This window comes from Hypanus sabinus, chromosome 2, assembly GCF_030144855.1.
Source record: "Hypanus sabinus isolate sHypSab1 chromosome 2, sHypSab1.hap1, whole genome shotgun sequence".
NCBI lineage: Eukaryota > Metazoa > Chordata > Chondrichthyes > Myliobatiformes > Dasyatidae > Hypanus > Hypanus sabinus.
The window spans coordinates 43,738,709-43,755,387 of NC_082707.1; the positions used below are offsets into that span (position 1 = coordinate 43,738,709).

The 16,679-nt window shown below is 38.9% G+C and overlaps 1 protein-coding gene across 1 annotated transcript in view; it reads left to right on the forward strand.

The window, feature by feature from the left end:
• psmd2 (proteasome 26S subunit ubiquitin receptor, non-ATPase 2) overlaps positions 1-16,679 on the forward strand; it is a 78,841-nt gene that overhangs the window by 25,069 nt on the left and 37,093 nt on the right. The window contains exons 5-8 of the mRNA XM_059945080.1: positions 1,385-1,609; positions 2,489-2,647; positions 6,353-6,497; positions 8,002-8,062. Coding sequence (XP_059801063.1) covers positions 1,385-1,609; positions 2,489-2,647; positions 6,353-6,497; positions 8,002-8,062 — 590 coding nt within the window. The remainder of the gene's footprint in view (positions 1-1,384; positions 1,610-2,488; positions 2,648-6,352; positions 6,498-8,001; positions 8,063-16,679) is intronic.

Sequence of the window (16,679 nt, forward strand, 5' to 3'; positions counted from 1 at the left end):
TCCACAGATTATGGTTTCATGGTTCATCCAGGGCTTCTGATTGGGGAAGACTAAATGATTTTGTGGGGGCGCTGTCATCTACAACATTTTAATAAAATCTGGTACAAACATATATTCATTCAGATCCACAGATGAGCCTTTGAACGGCTCAGTCCACTGACTTGAAGCAATCCTGTAGCTGCAACCAACTCTTGTCCTTAACTCTGGAGTTTTGCTCTTTAGCCTCTATCTGTACATCTGGTGCTACAGGTTATATATTGATGGTGATTGACCAGGGATTTCTTCAGACAAGCCTGTTTGAAGTCCCCAACTATGATTTGAAATGCATCGGGATGGGCTGTTTTCTTGTTTGGAAATGGCATCATGCAATATTTCAAGTGCTTGATTATAGTCAGCCGCTAGGGTGCGTAAACTGCATGTCAGGATCGTGGAGGAGAAATGCCCTTGGTAAATAGAACGGTCGGCATTTGATTGTTAGGTGTTCAAGGTCAGGGAACACAAGTTTAACAAAGTTGCCATATCTGAGGACCACCAAGAATTTATCATGAACACACACTTCAATCTTTTGCCTTTTCCATATCAGCAGTTCGGTCTATATGGAAAATTGAAAAGCCTTCTGGTTTAGTTGCTGTACCTGGCATACCCAGAGTAAGCCTCAGCTCACTCAGACATGGAACAGAATAATCCCTCATTTCTCTCTGATATGGCAATCTTGCCCTCAGGTCCTCAATTTTGTTCTCTAGCAGATGCACTTTTGCTAACAAGATGCTGAGTACAGGGGGTCCTCATCCCTTGCATTTCAGCATGGCTTGGAGCTCCCTCTCCTGTTTCGGTTCAGCATGGTGATAACCTTCATCAGCTTAAAGGTACTGTACCTGCTTGGTCTGCCAAATTCTTGAGATAATCGTGAAATCTGTAGATCATTATGTTGATTTAAAAGAACATTGCTTAAAGGAAAATTGCATGCTGCAGATTGCAATGAGAGTAATTCGAAAGAGGTATTTAGAAGTATTGTCTGTAATCTGCAGAATGTCACCATGGTTCACTAGCACCATTACATAATATATTTGAAATCTTTACTGTGAATTTGTACTTTTAGACTATTCTGTGGTTCAACTATAAATAAAATTACTCGAGGAAACGATGGTAGGAAGACTAACTAAATACCAAGATATTGTAGACTGAAATCAAGAGTACTGCCTGAATAGTCATTATATATCTAAGTTTATTGGAAGTTTTGCTTTGGCAATAATGTTAAAAGAAAATAAATCAAGAAAACGCTTCTTGATTTTTTTTTTCAAATCTTGTATGTAGAGTTTTCTTTTATCTGCAGTCTCTTTGTTAATAAGGATGTATATTTGACATTAAAATTATCCTCTTCTAGGCATTTGGCTGGTGAAGTTGCAAAAGAATGGCAGGAGATAGATGAGAATGATAAAGCTCAACATGAGGTATTGCTCAATCTGGTAAAAGCAGTGGTTCCCTATAATATGGCTCACAATGCTGAACATGAAGCATGTGACCTTCTCATGGAAATTGAACGTCTTGATATGCTAGAAGAGTATATTGATGAAAATGCATTTTCTAAAGTCTGCTTATATTTAACAAGGTATGTTGCTTCCTCTTTCCGTAAGGAGATAACAGTTGAAAATCAAACTTTTGTAGTTTTAGTTGTGTTCTGAACTTGTTTATATATATATGCCTAGTACAATTTCAACTTTTAATTGCTTTTTGTCTCTTAATGGAAGGCAAAGCTTATCGATCTTTTACTGGGTAGAAAAGCAAAACTGTGTAGAAGTATTGTGTAATAGTTTGTATTTTTTAAAAAATGTTAATATTTACTTTGTGATCTTGTAATATTTGCATTTATAATCATACCCTGTGTTATTTAACTAATGGAACTGCTGCACTTAGTACTATTGCACCGTCTAACTCCTTAACCTAGACTTGTATTCTATTCTCCAATGCTTTTGAATTTCCCCACTTCCTGAAAATGACTCGTTTTTTTTTTACTCAATATGTCAAATTTTAAATATTCAGGTCAAATGCTTATTGAAAGTGAGCGGCTTTACCAGTATCCTTTGGTTTCATTATACCTCCAGCTCCAATCAATTTCTAGAGGCTACTTGGTCTTGATACATTTGAGTTTGTGTAGAAACCAATTTTGTTTTCTTCCCTTGTGTTTTAGAAATTCAGCATCTCATGCATGCCAGTTTTGTCTCATGAGCGGAGGGCAATCATGGTGTCTGAAAAACACTTTCTGAAATGGATTGCATTAAATGTTATATCACAACCTTAATGAAATTCATAAAAATGATCAATCATAACTTTTGATTCTGCCTATCTTTCATATAATAATCACCTAGATTGCATTAGAATTTTCTGGAAGGCTTGCCCCAAAATGAAGTTAATTACTATTTAAACTCTCAAAGTTTGTTGGTCTTTAAATTTATGCAACTTGTGACTTTTTTTGCTTTTTTTTTTCTAGCTGTGTCAGTTATGTTCCTGATCCTGAAAATTCTGAACTGCTTCGGTGTGCTCTTAGTATTTTCCGAAAATTCAACAGATACCCTGAGGCTCTGCGTCTTGCACTGATGCTGAATGACATGAAATTAGTCGAAAGTATATTTGCTTCCTGTAAAGATGTGTATGTAGTCTCATATATATCAGTTGTTAAAATGTATTTTGTAAAGTTGATTGAGGGTGCTGAACTGTGGTTTCCAGTAGTTTTTAAGTGTATTCTCCTTGAAGCCATTTTGTAATGCAAGCAATGGCTGAATACTGAGTTGCAACTTCAGCTGGAAGCAGCTGGTGGCATGAATTGATAGGCAGAATCTTTGCAGAGCTTTTACTCAGAAGGATATTCGGAAATGAGAACAATTTTTATTAAATATATTTGTAATTTGCTTTGAAAGTTACGCAATTGTGGAAGTTGTAGAATGGAATATAAAGTTATTTTTTAAATGTAATACTTAATAAGCAAAATAATCTCCCCATAAAGATTTTAATTGCAGTATCAAAGCTAGCTAATATGATCATTATTGATTCAGTTATTCCCTTTAATTAATTTAAGTTGTGGAGGTCATTATAATTGACTGCTTGCTAGCTCTGGGACAACATGAAAAATATATGGCAAGATTAGTTGCTTTCAGATTAGTGAACTTATTACTCTTTAACCTTGCTTTCAAAATTTAACACTGTTATTAAAAGTCAATTTAGCTTAATTGGTTTATGTACATTTAATTTAGGTTTTAAATTTACATTGGACTCTTGGACTTAATAATAATGCATGCATTGTTGCAGGTGTGACATTGAAATAATAAACTTAGGCTCTGTGAATTTTGATTAGGCTATAAAATACATGTTCAAGCAGTGGTGTATTCCCTCGCAGTTCTCCTCAGGAGAATCTCAATCACAGTGCTTATTTTGTGTGAATATGTGACAGATACCTATGAAGTGAATACTGCTTCATAAAATTATTTGGTAAAAATATTTTGGGATATTAAAAGGAAGATTTCAAAACTTTAGGATCTCCTAAAACAGTTTGCAGCCATTGATCTTATTGATTTACATTTGTATTGTCAAAATTGCAACAGGCAGCTTGATCACAAGTTTACAAATGTGAATTTAGAAGTACTGTAGCTTAGTGGTTTTTACACTAGACAAGTAAACAAGAAATCAAAGCAATTTAAAAATGGAGGTTAATTCAAATCTCACAACAGCTGAGGGGAAAAAAGCTAACTTTGGTAATGGTAGCTGTTCAACCCTTACAATTTTGTTCATTTCTGTTCTTTATTATCCATATGTGACTTTAGATCCACAGAAGTATTGTTTATTCAAAATGGCCTTCTAAAGTGAATTTGTACACCCTAAGGTGATCATCTTGAGAACAATTATAGATAGATAAGTACTGGCCACATTTGTTTAAGAATGACCAAATGATGTTTTACTTCTGTTCATTCAAGTGGAAGGAGGAAAATACTGGCAAAGCATGCTATTTCATCTGTACCTCAAATGGTGCAGTGGAATCAAATACACACAGTTGAGAAAGCAGATATGTCTTGCTCTTAGATGAGAAAATCTGCAGATGCTGGAAATCCAAGCAACACCCAAAATGCTGGAGGAAATCTGCAGATGCTGGAAATTCAAGCAACATCCAAAATGCTGGAGGAACTCGGCAGGCCAGGCAGCATCTATAGGAAGAAGCACAGTCAACGTTTCGGGCCAAGACCCTTTGTCAGGACTAACTGAAAGAAAAGATAGTAAGAGATTTGAATGGGGGAGGGGGAAATCCAAAATGATAGGAGAAGACGGGAGGGGGTGGGATGAAGCTAAGAGCTGGAGAAGGGAAAGGATCTGGGGATGGTATCCCTTTTGCCAATCATCTTTCCAGCTCTTAGCTTCACCCCACCCCCTCCTGTCTTCTATCATTTCGGATTTCTCCCTCCCCCTCCTACTTTCAAATCTCTTACTGTCCAGTATGATTTGCTGTCGCCCAGCGATAACTCACTGTATGGTCACTGTTTTTGTCAGCAGTCTTGATTAGAAGCCAGAATCACTGATACTTTCAGGAGAGCTTGCCAGGTAGTAGTCAAGAGTAAGAATGGCGTCTGAATTTTCACTCCTAACTTGTCCCACTGCTGTTCAGTATCAATCAAATGACAGGACAAAACAAGGTTTTGAACTAGAACTGATTAGTCTCTATTTTCCTGAATATTGCTTAGCCTGCAAATTATTATTGATTTATTGTCACTCGTACTGAGATACAGTATCAAATATCTTCATATTGCGCTAGGATAAGGTAAAAGCAACAATGCAGAAAGCTAAAGTGCACAATCATAACAAGGTTGATTGTGAAGTCAAGTGGCCATCTTATTGTACAGGAGGTCCATTGAAGAGTCTGATAATAGCAAAATAGCTGTCCTTGAGCCTGGTGGCATGCAATTTCAGGCGTTTGTATCTTCTGCTTGATGGGAGAGGGGAGAAGAGAATGTCCAGGGTGGGTAGGGTCTTTGATTGTACTGGCTGTTTTACTGAGGCAGCGAGAAGTATAGACAGAGTCTATAGAGGGGAATCTAGTTCCTGTAATGTGGTGAGCTATGTCCAAAGCTCTCTGCAGTTTCTTATGATCATGTGTGAAGCCTTTATACATCCAGACGGAATACCTTGTATGGTGCATTAATTAAAAATTGATCAGAGTCAACAGGGACATGCTGAATTTCTTTAGCCTCCTCACAAAGTAGAGGTGCTGGTGAGCTTTTTTGGCCATAATATCAACACTGACAATATAGTCAGGAGCCTGTGTTCTGCTTCCTCCCACCCTTTTCTGAGGTCTTGTTGACATTGAGGGAACGGTTGACATAACACCATGTCATTATACTATCCATCTTATTTAAATTTATGTAATAAATACTGATGATAGCATTAAAGGATTTTCAGTTTGCAAATTGTTTCGTTTTAGCAAAAAAAATTGCTGCCAATATACCAAAACAATGAAAATGAAGGCCATGTGAATTTTAAAATCACTGATTAGTTTTAGCTTCCAAGTTTGTATGGAACAGTGAAATTCATTGAAGTTATATCAGTTTTTAAACTGACTTAAAAGTCCAGATTCATGAGAACTTGAAACACTCCTTTGTAGTATCATCTAACTTTTAAATGTCTAACTTGTAATTACTCCCAAGATACCTTGTGTTGATCTGTAGTATCTTCTAAAGTATTGCCCCATAGCTAACACAAAATAACAACTACAGCCACTATAGTTTTCATTGTACATGCATGGTCCTAGGATGTAATTATCAATCCATTGATGTGGATTCCACAAACAGACCTCTCTATCTTGTTATCACAAAGGTGTCACTGAAATAAATATGTCAGTTGATACTAAGTATTCTGAGAATTATGCAAATATCAGAGGTACGTTCTGTTGTAATAATATTTTAACTAATTGAGGATGTGGTTCCTATAGATCTGAAGTACACTGCTTGTAGTTCTGCTGGTATTTTGAACATGTAGATGTGTTGGAGGATGAAAACCTGTATTTTAGCAGATGATTAAAATTTGCTTTAGTACTCTTGGACTAAGAATGAGAACAATCTGTCTTAATTGATCTTTCTTGATGAATATATGTATACTTGGGTAGAAAAAATATATCATCTTGTGCTTGAGCAATGGTTCTGACAGCCAGTATAGAAGTCGTACAAACATGTGCTGACTTTGGTTCAGAATTTTGTGGAACCACACTGGACATCTATTAGAGTTCACTCTTTTTTCTGATACAAAGTAAACAATAAGCTGCAAAAACACAATCCAATGATCTTTATTTAAAATGTTCTTTTCATTTGATCCACAGTATAATACAGAAGCAAGTAGCGTTTATGTTGGGTCGTCACGGTGTATTCTTGGAGCTAAATGAGGATGTGGAAGATTATGAGGATCTGACAGAAATAATGTCAAATGTCCAATTAAACAGTAATTTCTTGGCCCTTGCACGAGAAGTAAGTAGCATTTGAATTTAACAAAAAGATGTTCAGTTAGGTTATATACATAGAAACCCTACAGCACAATACAGGCTCTTCGGCCCACAAAGTTTTGCCGAACATGTCCCTACCTTAGAAATTACTAGGCTTTCCTATAGCCCTCTATTTTACTAAACTCCATGTACCTATCTAAAAGGTACATGGTAACCGCCTCCATCACCGTTGCTGGCAGCCCATTCCATGCACTCACCACTTTCTGAGTAAAAAAAAACTTACCCCTGACATCTCCTCTGTACCTAGTCCCCAGCACCTTAAACCTCTGTCCTCTTGTGGCAATCATTTCAGCCCGGGGAAAAAGCCTCTGACTATCCACATGATCCATGCCTCTGATCATCTTATACACCTCTATCAGGTCACCTCTCGTCCTCCGTCGCTCCAAGGAGAAAAGGCCGAGTTCACTCAACCTATTCTCATAAGGCATGCTCCCCAATCCAGGCAATATCCTTGTAAATGTCCTCTGCACCCTTTCTATGGCTTCCACATCCTTCCTGTAGTGAGGCGACCAGAACTGAGCACAGTACTCCAAGTGGGGTCTGACTAGGGTCCTATATAACTACATTACCTCTTGGCTCCAAAATTCAATTCCACGATTGATGAAGGCCAATACACCATAAGCCTTATTAACCACAGAGTTAAGTGTATTTTGCAGTATTTTTAATGAAAGAATGCTGAACCTGAATAAACAACCTGGATTATAGGATTCGTTTTATTAACAAGAAACACATCCATATTTTTTATATTCACTGTATCATGGGAAAGCATAAACTGAGATTTATATTATCCTGGAGATGATCTGGATAAAGTGGGCAAACATTGAGGATACAAAACCACTAACATTCTTTGCATTATTGATTCTCTGTACATTAAGGAAGGTAGTGTGGTTCATCTGGTGACAGGATTCCCCTGAATAAGTAACCTCTTGGCTATCACATTGTCACACAAGTATCACTGAAGTAAATCCAATGTTAGTTGACGCAAGATATCTGAGCATTGTATGAAACAAAGTGCAAATATTTTCTGGGCTTCCTAGTCTGAGAATGACTCGACTAATCTTGATTTAAGTTTTTGCTGATGTAGCAAAGGTAGGTTTTGAGAGGTTTTTGGTTATTATTCCTGCTAAATCCTTCCATTTTTTTTTTCATTTACATTTTCATCAAAGGAAATGAACAGAGATAGGGTACTTAGACGCATCTACTGATTAAAAGGCAAAATTGTGTTTTGGAGCAAATAGGAATTTTGCTCATAATCTTGTTATAGAAGTATGTAGATTCTTGGGTTAGGTTCTCCAGAGCTTGCTACATTTATCCAGGGTATCCAGTGATATTGTTTGTTTATATGCAGTGAGGATGTTTATAATGTTAGCATTTTCTTCTGATGCTTGATATGGTAAATGATACATAGAGAAACTGAAGTTTTGCAATTTGAAGACTTGAAATTTAAGATAAATGTGTTCTCTCCCTAGTTGGACATTATGGAGCCTAAAGTTCCAGAGGATATTTACAAGACACATTTAGAAAACAACCGTAAGTGTCTGAACATTCATTTAAAATTTGGAGTGTTATATTGCTTCAGCTATTTTAGGTTTGCACATTTACAGTGTAATTAGCACTGAGTTCAGATTGTATACTATATTTGTAAGAGTGAAAATGAAGAAGTTTATTATGTCACATGCCTTTTTATTATAGAACATAGAACGGTACAGTACATTACAGTCCCTTCGGCCCACAATGTTGTGCCGACCCTCAAACCCTGCCTCCCATATAAACCCCCACCTTAAATTCCTCTATATACCTGTCTAGTAGTCTCTTAAACTTCACTAGTGTATCTGCCTCCACCACTGACTCAGGCAGTGAATTCCACGCACCAACCACTCTCTGAGTGAAAAACCTTCCTCTAATATCCCCTTGAACTTCCCTCCCCTTACCTTAAAGCCATGTCCTCTTCTACTGAGCAGTGGTGCCCTGGGGAAGAGGTGCTGGCTGTCCACTCTGTCCATTCCTCTTAATATCTTGTACAACTCGATATCATGTCTCCTCTCATCCTCCTCTCCAAAGAGTAAAGCCCTACCTCCCTTAGTCTCTGATCCATACTCTCTAAACTAGGCAGCATCCTGGTAAATTTCCTCTATACCCTTTCCAGTGCTTCCACATCCTTCCTATAGTGAGACGACCAGAACTGGACACAGTACTCGCAAGTGTGGCCTAACTAGAGTTTTATAGAGCTGCATCCTTACATCGCGTCTATTAAACTCTATCCCTTGACTTATGAAAGCTAACACCTCATAAACTTAACTACCCTATCTACCTGTGAGGCAACTTTCTGGGATCTGTGGACATGTACCCCCAGATCCCTCTGCTACTCCACACTACCAAGTATCCTGCCATTTATTTTGTACTCTGCCTTGGAGTTTGTCCTTCCAAAGTGTGCCACCTCACACTTCTCTGGTTTGAATTCCATCTGCCACTGCTCAGCAGAGCTCCAAAACACAATTCTGCATCCTGTCAATGTCTCTCTGCAATCTTCGACAATCCTCTACACTATCTACAACACCACCAACCTTTGTGTTGTCTGCAAACTTGCCAACCCACCTTTCTACCCCCACATCCAGGTCGTTAATAAAAATCACGAATAGTAGAGGTCTCAGAACAGATCCTTGTGGGACACCACTAGTCACAACACTCCAATCTGAATGTACTCCCTCCACTATGACCCTCTGCCTTCTGCAGGCAAGCTAATTCTGAATCCACCTGGCCAAACTTCCCTGGATCCCATGCCTTCTGACTTTCTGAATAAGCCTACCGTGTGGAACCTTGTCAAATGCCTTTCTAAAATCCATGTAGATCACATCCACTGCACTACCCTCATGTATATGCCTGGTCACCTCAGAGAACAGGCTTGTTAGACACCATCTGCCCTTCACAAAGCCATGCTGACTGTCTCTGATCAGACCATGATTCTCTAAATGTCCATAGATCCTATCTCTAAGAATCTTTTCCAACAGCTTTCCCACCACAGACGTAAGGCTCACTGGTCTATAATTACCTGGACTATCCCTACTACCTTTTTTGAATAAATGGACAACATTTGCCTCCCTCCAATCCTCCGGTACCATTCCCGTGGACAACAAGGACATAAAGATCCTAGCCAGAGGCTCAGCAAACTCTTCCCTTGCCTCGTGGAGCACCCTGTGGAATATTCCGTCAGGCCCCAGGGACTTATCCGTCTTAATGTATTTTAAAAACTCCAACACCTCTTCTCCCTTAATATCAACATGCTGCAGAACATCAACCTCACTCATATTGTCCTCACTGTCATCAAGTTCCCTCTCATTGGTGAATACCAAAGAGAAGTATTCATTGAGGACCTCTCGCACTTCCACAACCTCCAGGCACATCTTGCCACCCTTATCTCTAATCGGTCCTATCTTCACTCCTGTCAACCTCTTGTTCTTCATATAATTGAAGAATACCTTGGGGTTTTCTTTACCCTACTCACCAAGGCCTTCTCATGCCCGCTTCTCTCTCTTCAGCCCCTTCTTAAGCTCCTTTCTTGCTACCCTATATTCCTTAATATACCCATCTGGTCCTTGCTTCCTAAACCTCATTTATGCTGCCTTCTTCCACCTGACTAGATTTTCCACCTCACTTGTCACCCATGGTTCCTTCACCCTATTATTCTTTATCTTCCTCACCAGGATAAATTTATTCCTAACATCCTGCAAGAGATCCTTAAACATTGATCACATGTCCATAGTACATTTCCCTGCAAAAACATCATCCCAATTCACACCCGCAAGTTCTAGCTTTATAGCCTCATAATTTGCCCTTCCCCAATTAAAAATTTTCCTGTCCTCTCTGATTCTATCCTTTTCCTTGATAATGCTAAAGGCCAGGGAGTGGTGATCACTGTCCCCCAGATGCTCACCCACTGAGAGATCTGTGACCTGACCTGGTTCATTACCTAATACTAGATCTAGTATGGCATTCCCTTAGTTGGCCTGTCAACATGCTGTGACAGGAATCCATCCTTAACAAACTGTTGGAACTAATCAAGTGCCAATCAATATTAAGGAAGTTAAAGTCACCCATGATAACAACCCTGTTATTTTTGCACCTTTCCAAAATCTGCCTCCCAATCTGCTCCTCGGTATTTCTGCTGCTACCAAGGGGCCTATAGAATACCCCCAGTGGAATAACTGCTCCCTTCCTGTTCCTGACTTCCACCCATACTGACTCAAAAGAGGATCCTGCTACATTACCCACCCTTTCTGTAGCTGTAATAGTATCCTTGACCAGTAATGCCACACCTCCTCCCCTTTCCCCCCCCCCCCCCCATCCCTTTTAAAGCACTGAAATCCAGGAATATTGAGAATCCATTCCTGCTCGGTGCCAGCTAAGTCTCTGTAATAGCCTCTACATCATAATTCCATGTATGTATCCAAGCTGTCAGTACATCACCTTTGTTCCTGATGCTTCTTTCATTATATTCTGGTATGGTAACTTGCATTCAGTAGAAGATTCAGAATATAGTTTAAAAATTGGCAACCAGTAGTTATAATTCCCGTCTTCAAGTAAGATAGAATTAATTGTAGGCAATTGCAAAGTAGATAAACTTAAAAATTGGTAGCTGGAAAGATGCTAGAATCCCTGATAAAAAGACATCCATAGATCCCAGAGACAGAATATATTGAAAATACCACACATGGATTTCTAGAAATAAATCCATGTCAAGGGCCAGTTAGTGGATTGAAAATGACTACTACTTGAAAAATGAAGCCTAGAAATTAAAACATTTCATTTAGTGAAGCAACATGATAGCAACCTTCCAACCTACACTTCCAAGTTACACATATATGCCCAATTAACTTACTAACCTGTACTGCTTTAGAATGTGGGGGGAACTGGAGCACCCCAAGGAAACCAACCTAGAAAATGTACAAACTCCTTACAGCTAGCTGTGGAATAGAATCTGGGATGCTAGCACTGTAATAGCATTTCACTAATGGCTATGTTGTCATGCTTCACCCAGTGGGAAATGGCACTCTACTGCTTTGTTTAAAATGGACATTGCAGATGTTTTATCAGAATTTATAAATGACATCAACCATTAATTACATGGATAATGCACATCTAAGGGGGAAGTTAAACTTGATTTTGCTGAATACAAGGATGAATATTTAGTTTTAATAATGTGAGGTGATACGTTTTGAGGACAGTTATTTGTTACATGGTGCACAGGAACTGAGGTCTGGAATGATAGCTATATAAATCAACAACCATACAGCATGCAAGCAAGTTTTCATATAATCTCTTCACTCCATGTGGTCTCAAGTACAGCTGGAGTCATCAAATGCAACAAAAAACAGTGGCCTTCTACTACACCACTATATGGTGATGAAGACCTGTATTACTGAATGAGGCATGTCTCTAGCCAAAACAATTTCTGTGCAATTATAATACACATCTGCTTAACAATCTGAAAAATTAACCAGGTATACAATGTCCAAAAAAAGCATGAATATTAATTTGATCTATTCCCACTTTATCATCCTACTCTTGCTCATTAGCAGAGCTTTGGAATCTGTCGTCACTGTGCTGTCAAAGGGTACTTCCTGACTAATGTTTTGAAACCTTCTTCCTCATCACTAGAACCACTCATTGCAGCAACTTAAGCAAGTGATAGTCAACAACAAAACTATAAACACAACATCTTACTACCTTCAAAATCACAGTTAGCAAGCAGTCTGTGGTCATTTGTTGCCTGCATATTATTCTCTGGGATACAGCATTCCGATTTAGAATTTTTTTGACATTCCTTCAGCCATGCTCAATCAAAATCATGGATCCTGGAATAAGTGTAGAAGTGATCTTGCCAAAACTGAAAATATGCCGCCATCAAAAACAATGAGCAAGATGAGATTTTTTGTTTTGGAAAAGAGGACGCCTAATAGGTTTTTTTTTAAGATTTGTGGCAAGTGAATTGCATTGTAAAATCCCAGTCAAGGGGACACTGAGAATTTGTTGATGCAAGTGAAGTTGAGCACTTGAAAAACAGTAGAATAAAAGTAACATGGGAAGAGGAAGGAGAGTTATGTGGTGTAATTACTAGCATAGTCAAGTTGGCTTTTATTTGTGCTGCAGATTGACTCTCGGTCCCTTCCAAGTCCAGTCCAGCATTTGACAAAAAGAAGGGACAAAAGGCAAGAATTAGAACATCATTTTAGATGAGCTGAAGTTTGAACAACGGCAACCTCTAAATAATGTTGCTGTAATCTGAAATTTGTACAATAGTTCAGTAGCAGATGAAATACAGAAAATCCGAAGGAAGGACTTTCTTTATTTTTTACTTTGTACTACCTCAGTGCACTTGTAATGAATTGATCTGTATGACCAGCTTTTCACTGTACTTTGGTACATCTGACAATACTAATCCAATTCCAGTTCTAATTGGTTGTTAAAGGTGTTGTAACTAGGATAAATGTTATTTAAGAGAGAGATCCATTAATCTTATTACATGTATAATTTTTTGCATAATTTCAACTTTTTTTTCTAATTGATAGATTTTAAGTGTTCATAGACCTAGGGCTGTGGGCTGGAGCAGTAGTTAATAATTGCCAACTGAAGTTGACTTCTGTACAAATTTTCTACTGCAATTAAATTTGGCTTTAATATAAATATTGATAATTAATATTTTAGAGCTGATACAGTGTGGGAAATGAATGCAAATTCCTGGCTATTTTTCTGCAAACCCACTTCCAAGTTTATTGTTATATTCTCCACCACTGAGTATATTTACATGGGGCACTGCCACAAAAAAGTAGGGTCCATCATTGAAGACTTCCAGCAGCCAGATCATGCCCTTTTGCTATGACCATTGGATAGGAGTTACAGAAGCTTTAGGTCCCATACTACCAGGTTCAGAAACCGTTATTACCCTAGAGCCATTAGACTCCTGAACAGCCGTGGATAACTTCATTTATCATTATTTTGAATTCCTTCTGTAATCTACTCACTTTCTAGGACTCTTTTCAACTCATGTTCGCTATATTATTTTTATTTGTAGTTTGTCTTTTGTACTTTGGTGTTTCATCAGTCTCTGTCCTGTTTATGTTTAGTCTTTCATAAAATTGTATTGCATTGTACAAGAAAATGAATCTCAGGGTAGTGTAGTGGTTAGTGTAATGCTATTACGGTGCCAGTTATCTGGGTTTAATTCGGATGGTCTTTGTTAGGAGTTTGTACGTTCTCTCCATGAGCGCGCAGATTTCCTTCGGGTGTTCCAGTTTCGCCCCTCATTCCAAAGACATGGGATTAGTAGGTTAATTGGTCTTATGGGTATAATTTGGCAGAGTGGCCTGTACCATACTATATCTCTAAAAAATAAATACATACATTGATAAAGAATTTACTTGGACCTTCAAAATTTATTCATTTGTACTTACATGGACATCAGTGATAATTGCAAAAATGTAAATGTAAGTAATGAATTTGACACATTTTAGAGCTTTGACTAAAAATGCCAAATGGATGTTGTTCTTATCTACTGTCTGACATCAGCATTCTTCTTCAGTCATGGAATCATACATCACAGAAATGGCCCTCCAGCCCCACCAAATACAAACTAACCTCCAGCCCATCTCCTCTCACAATGGAACCCTACAAGCTACACAAAAGCAAACATTTCCTTGCACAAGTACCTCAGCGTAAACTTCACTAAGGATCAGCTTACAGAGAGGAGGTGCAGTGGCTAACGGACTGATGCAGAGCCAACAACCTGTCTCTGAATGTGAACAAAACAAAAGAGATGGTTGTTGACTTCAGGAGGGCACGGAGCGACCACTCCCCGCTGAACCTCGACTGCTCCTGGGTAGAGATCATAAAGAGTACCAGATTTCTTGGTGTTCACCTGACCGAGAAGCTCATCTGGTCCCTCAGCACCAGCTCCATAGCAAAGAAAGCCCAGCAGCATCTCTACTTTTTGCGAAGGCTGAGGAAAGTCCATCTCCCACCCCCCAACCTCATCACATTCTACAGGGGTTGTGTTGAGAGCGTCCTGAGCAACTGCATCACTGCCTGGTTTGGAAATTGCACCATCTCGGATCGCAAGACCCTGCAGCGGATACTGAGGTCAGCTGAGAAGATCATCGGGGTCTCTCTTCCCGCCATCACGGATATTTACACTACACGCTGCATCTGCAAAGGAAATAGCCTTATGAAGGACCCTATGCACCCCTCATACAATCTCTTTTCCCTCCTGCCGTCTGGGAAAAGGCTCCGAAGCATTTGGGCTCTTACAACCAGACTATATAACAGTTTCTTCCCCCAAGCTATCAGATTCCTCAATACCCGAGCCTGGACTGGCACGTTTGTCCTACTGTCCTGTTTATTATTTATTGTAATGCCTGCACTGTTTTTGTGCACTTTATGCAGTCCAGTGTAGGTCTGTAGTGTAGCTTTCTCTGTTTTTTTTTATTATTATGTAGTTCAGTCTAGTTTTTGTACTGTGTCATGTAAACCATGGTCCTGAAAAACATTGTCTCAGTTTTACTATGCACTGTACCAGTAGCTATGGTCAAACTGACAATAAAGGTTGACTTGACTTTACTTGACATGGTCTGTACATACTGGCTGCGTGGTGAAAAAGGCACAAGAGTGCCTCTTTCCCCTCAGACGGTCGAAGAAGTTTGGTATGGGCTTCCAATTCTTAAGAACTTTCTATAGGGCACAATTGAGAGCATTCTGACTGGCTGCATCACTCTCTGGTATGGGAACTGTACTTCCCTCAATCGCAAGACTCTGCAGAGAGTGATGCAGATAGCCCAGCACATCTGTAGATGTGAACTTCCCACCATTCAGGATATTTACAAAGACAGGTGTGTAAAAATTGGGGACACGAGTCACCCCAACCACAAACTGTTCCAGCTGCCACCATCTGGGAAACAGAACCACAGCATAAAAGCCAGGACCAACAGGCTCCAGGACAGCGTCTTCCACCAGGCTATCAGACTGCTTAACTCATGCTAACACAACTGTATTTCCAAGTTATATCGACTATCCTGTTGTACATACTTTTTATTGTAACTATACATTGAACATTTAGAAGGAGACGTAACGTAAAGATTTTTACTCATGTATATGAGGGATGTAAGTAGTAAAGCCAATTCAATTCAAATTCAAATACCCATTGAGTGATCTGTTAGTCAAATTGATAATTTGTTAAATCAGTTAAAATAAAGCTTTTAATTTCATGTTATTCAGAGTGATTACTCCTTAAGTGTGCATCAGAGTAGTTTCAAGAGGGATAAATTCAAAATATAATATTAAAGTTACAGAGAAACCAATGCAGATAGACAAATAATGTGCAAGGGCCATGATGAGATAGATAAAGTGATCAAGAGATCATCTTTCAAATAGTGGGTTGAAGCTATCCTTGAGCTTGGTTGTATATATTCTTAAGCTTTTTGCATCTTCTGCCCAGTAGGAGAGTAAAGAAGAGAGAATGGCTCATCTAGGGAGGCGTAGGTGGTCAACAGAGGAAGTAGAGGTGCTGGTGTGATTTCTTGACTATGGCTTTCATGTGGCTGAACCAAAACAAATTCTTGGTGAAATTTACACCTGGAAACTTGAAATTCTCATCCATCTCTACCTTGGCACCTTTAATAAAGATAGGGCCATATATGCTGTGTCTTGTTTCCTGAAGTTAATGACCAGCTCATTTGCTTTACTGATATTGAGGGAGAAATTGTTATCTTGATACCCATCTCCTGCCTGATCTCATTGTTTGAAATCACGCCCACCATAGTGATGTCATTTGCAAAGTTGTAAATTGACTTTGTACAAAATCTGGCCACGTGGTCATAGGTGTACAGGGAGACGGGCTCAGTACATAGCCTTTCAGGGCACCAGTGTTGATGGTAATTATGGAGAAGGTGCCTCAGCAATCTTTATTCATTGCTCTCTTCCAGTTGCAGAGGGATGTGCTGAATAGTAGATCTAGGACTTTGAAGATGAGTTTGTATATGTGAGATTTGTATAGTTAACCAGACTTGAAGTAAAAATCTAACAATTACTTCTCTAAGTTAATCCCCCATCGGTTCCTTAAGTTTGTCAAAGATGGGGGAGATAGTGGGGATGAACCCCC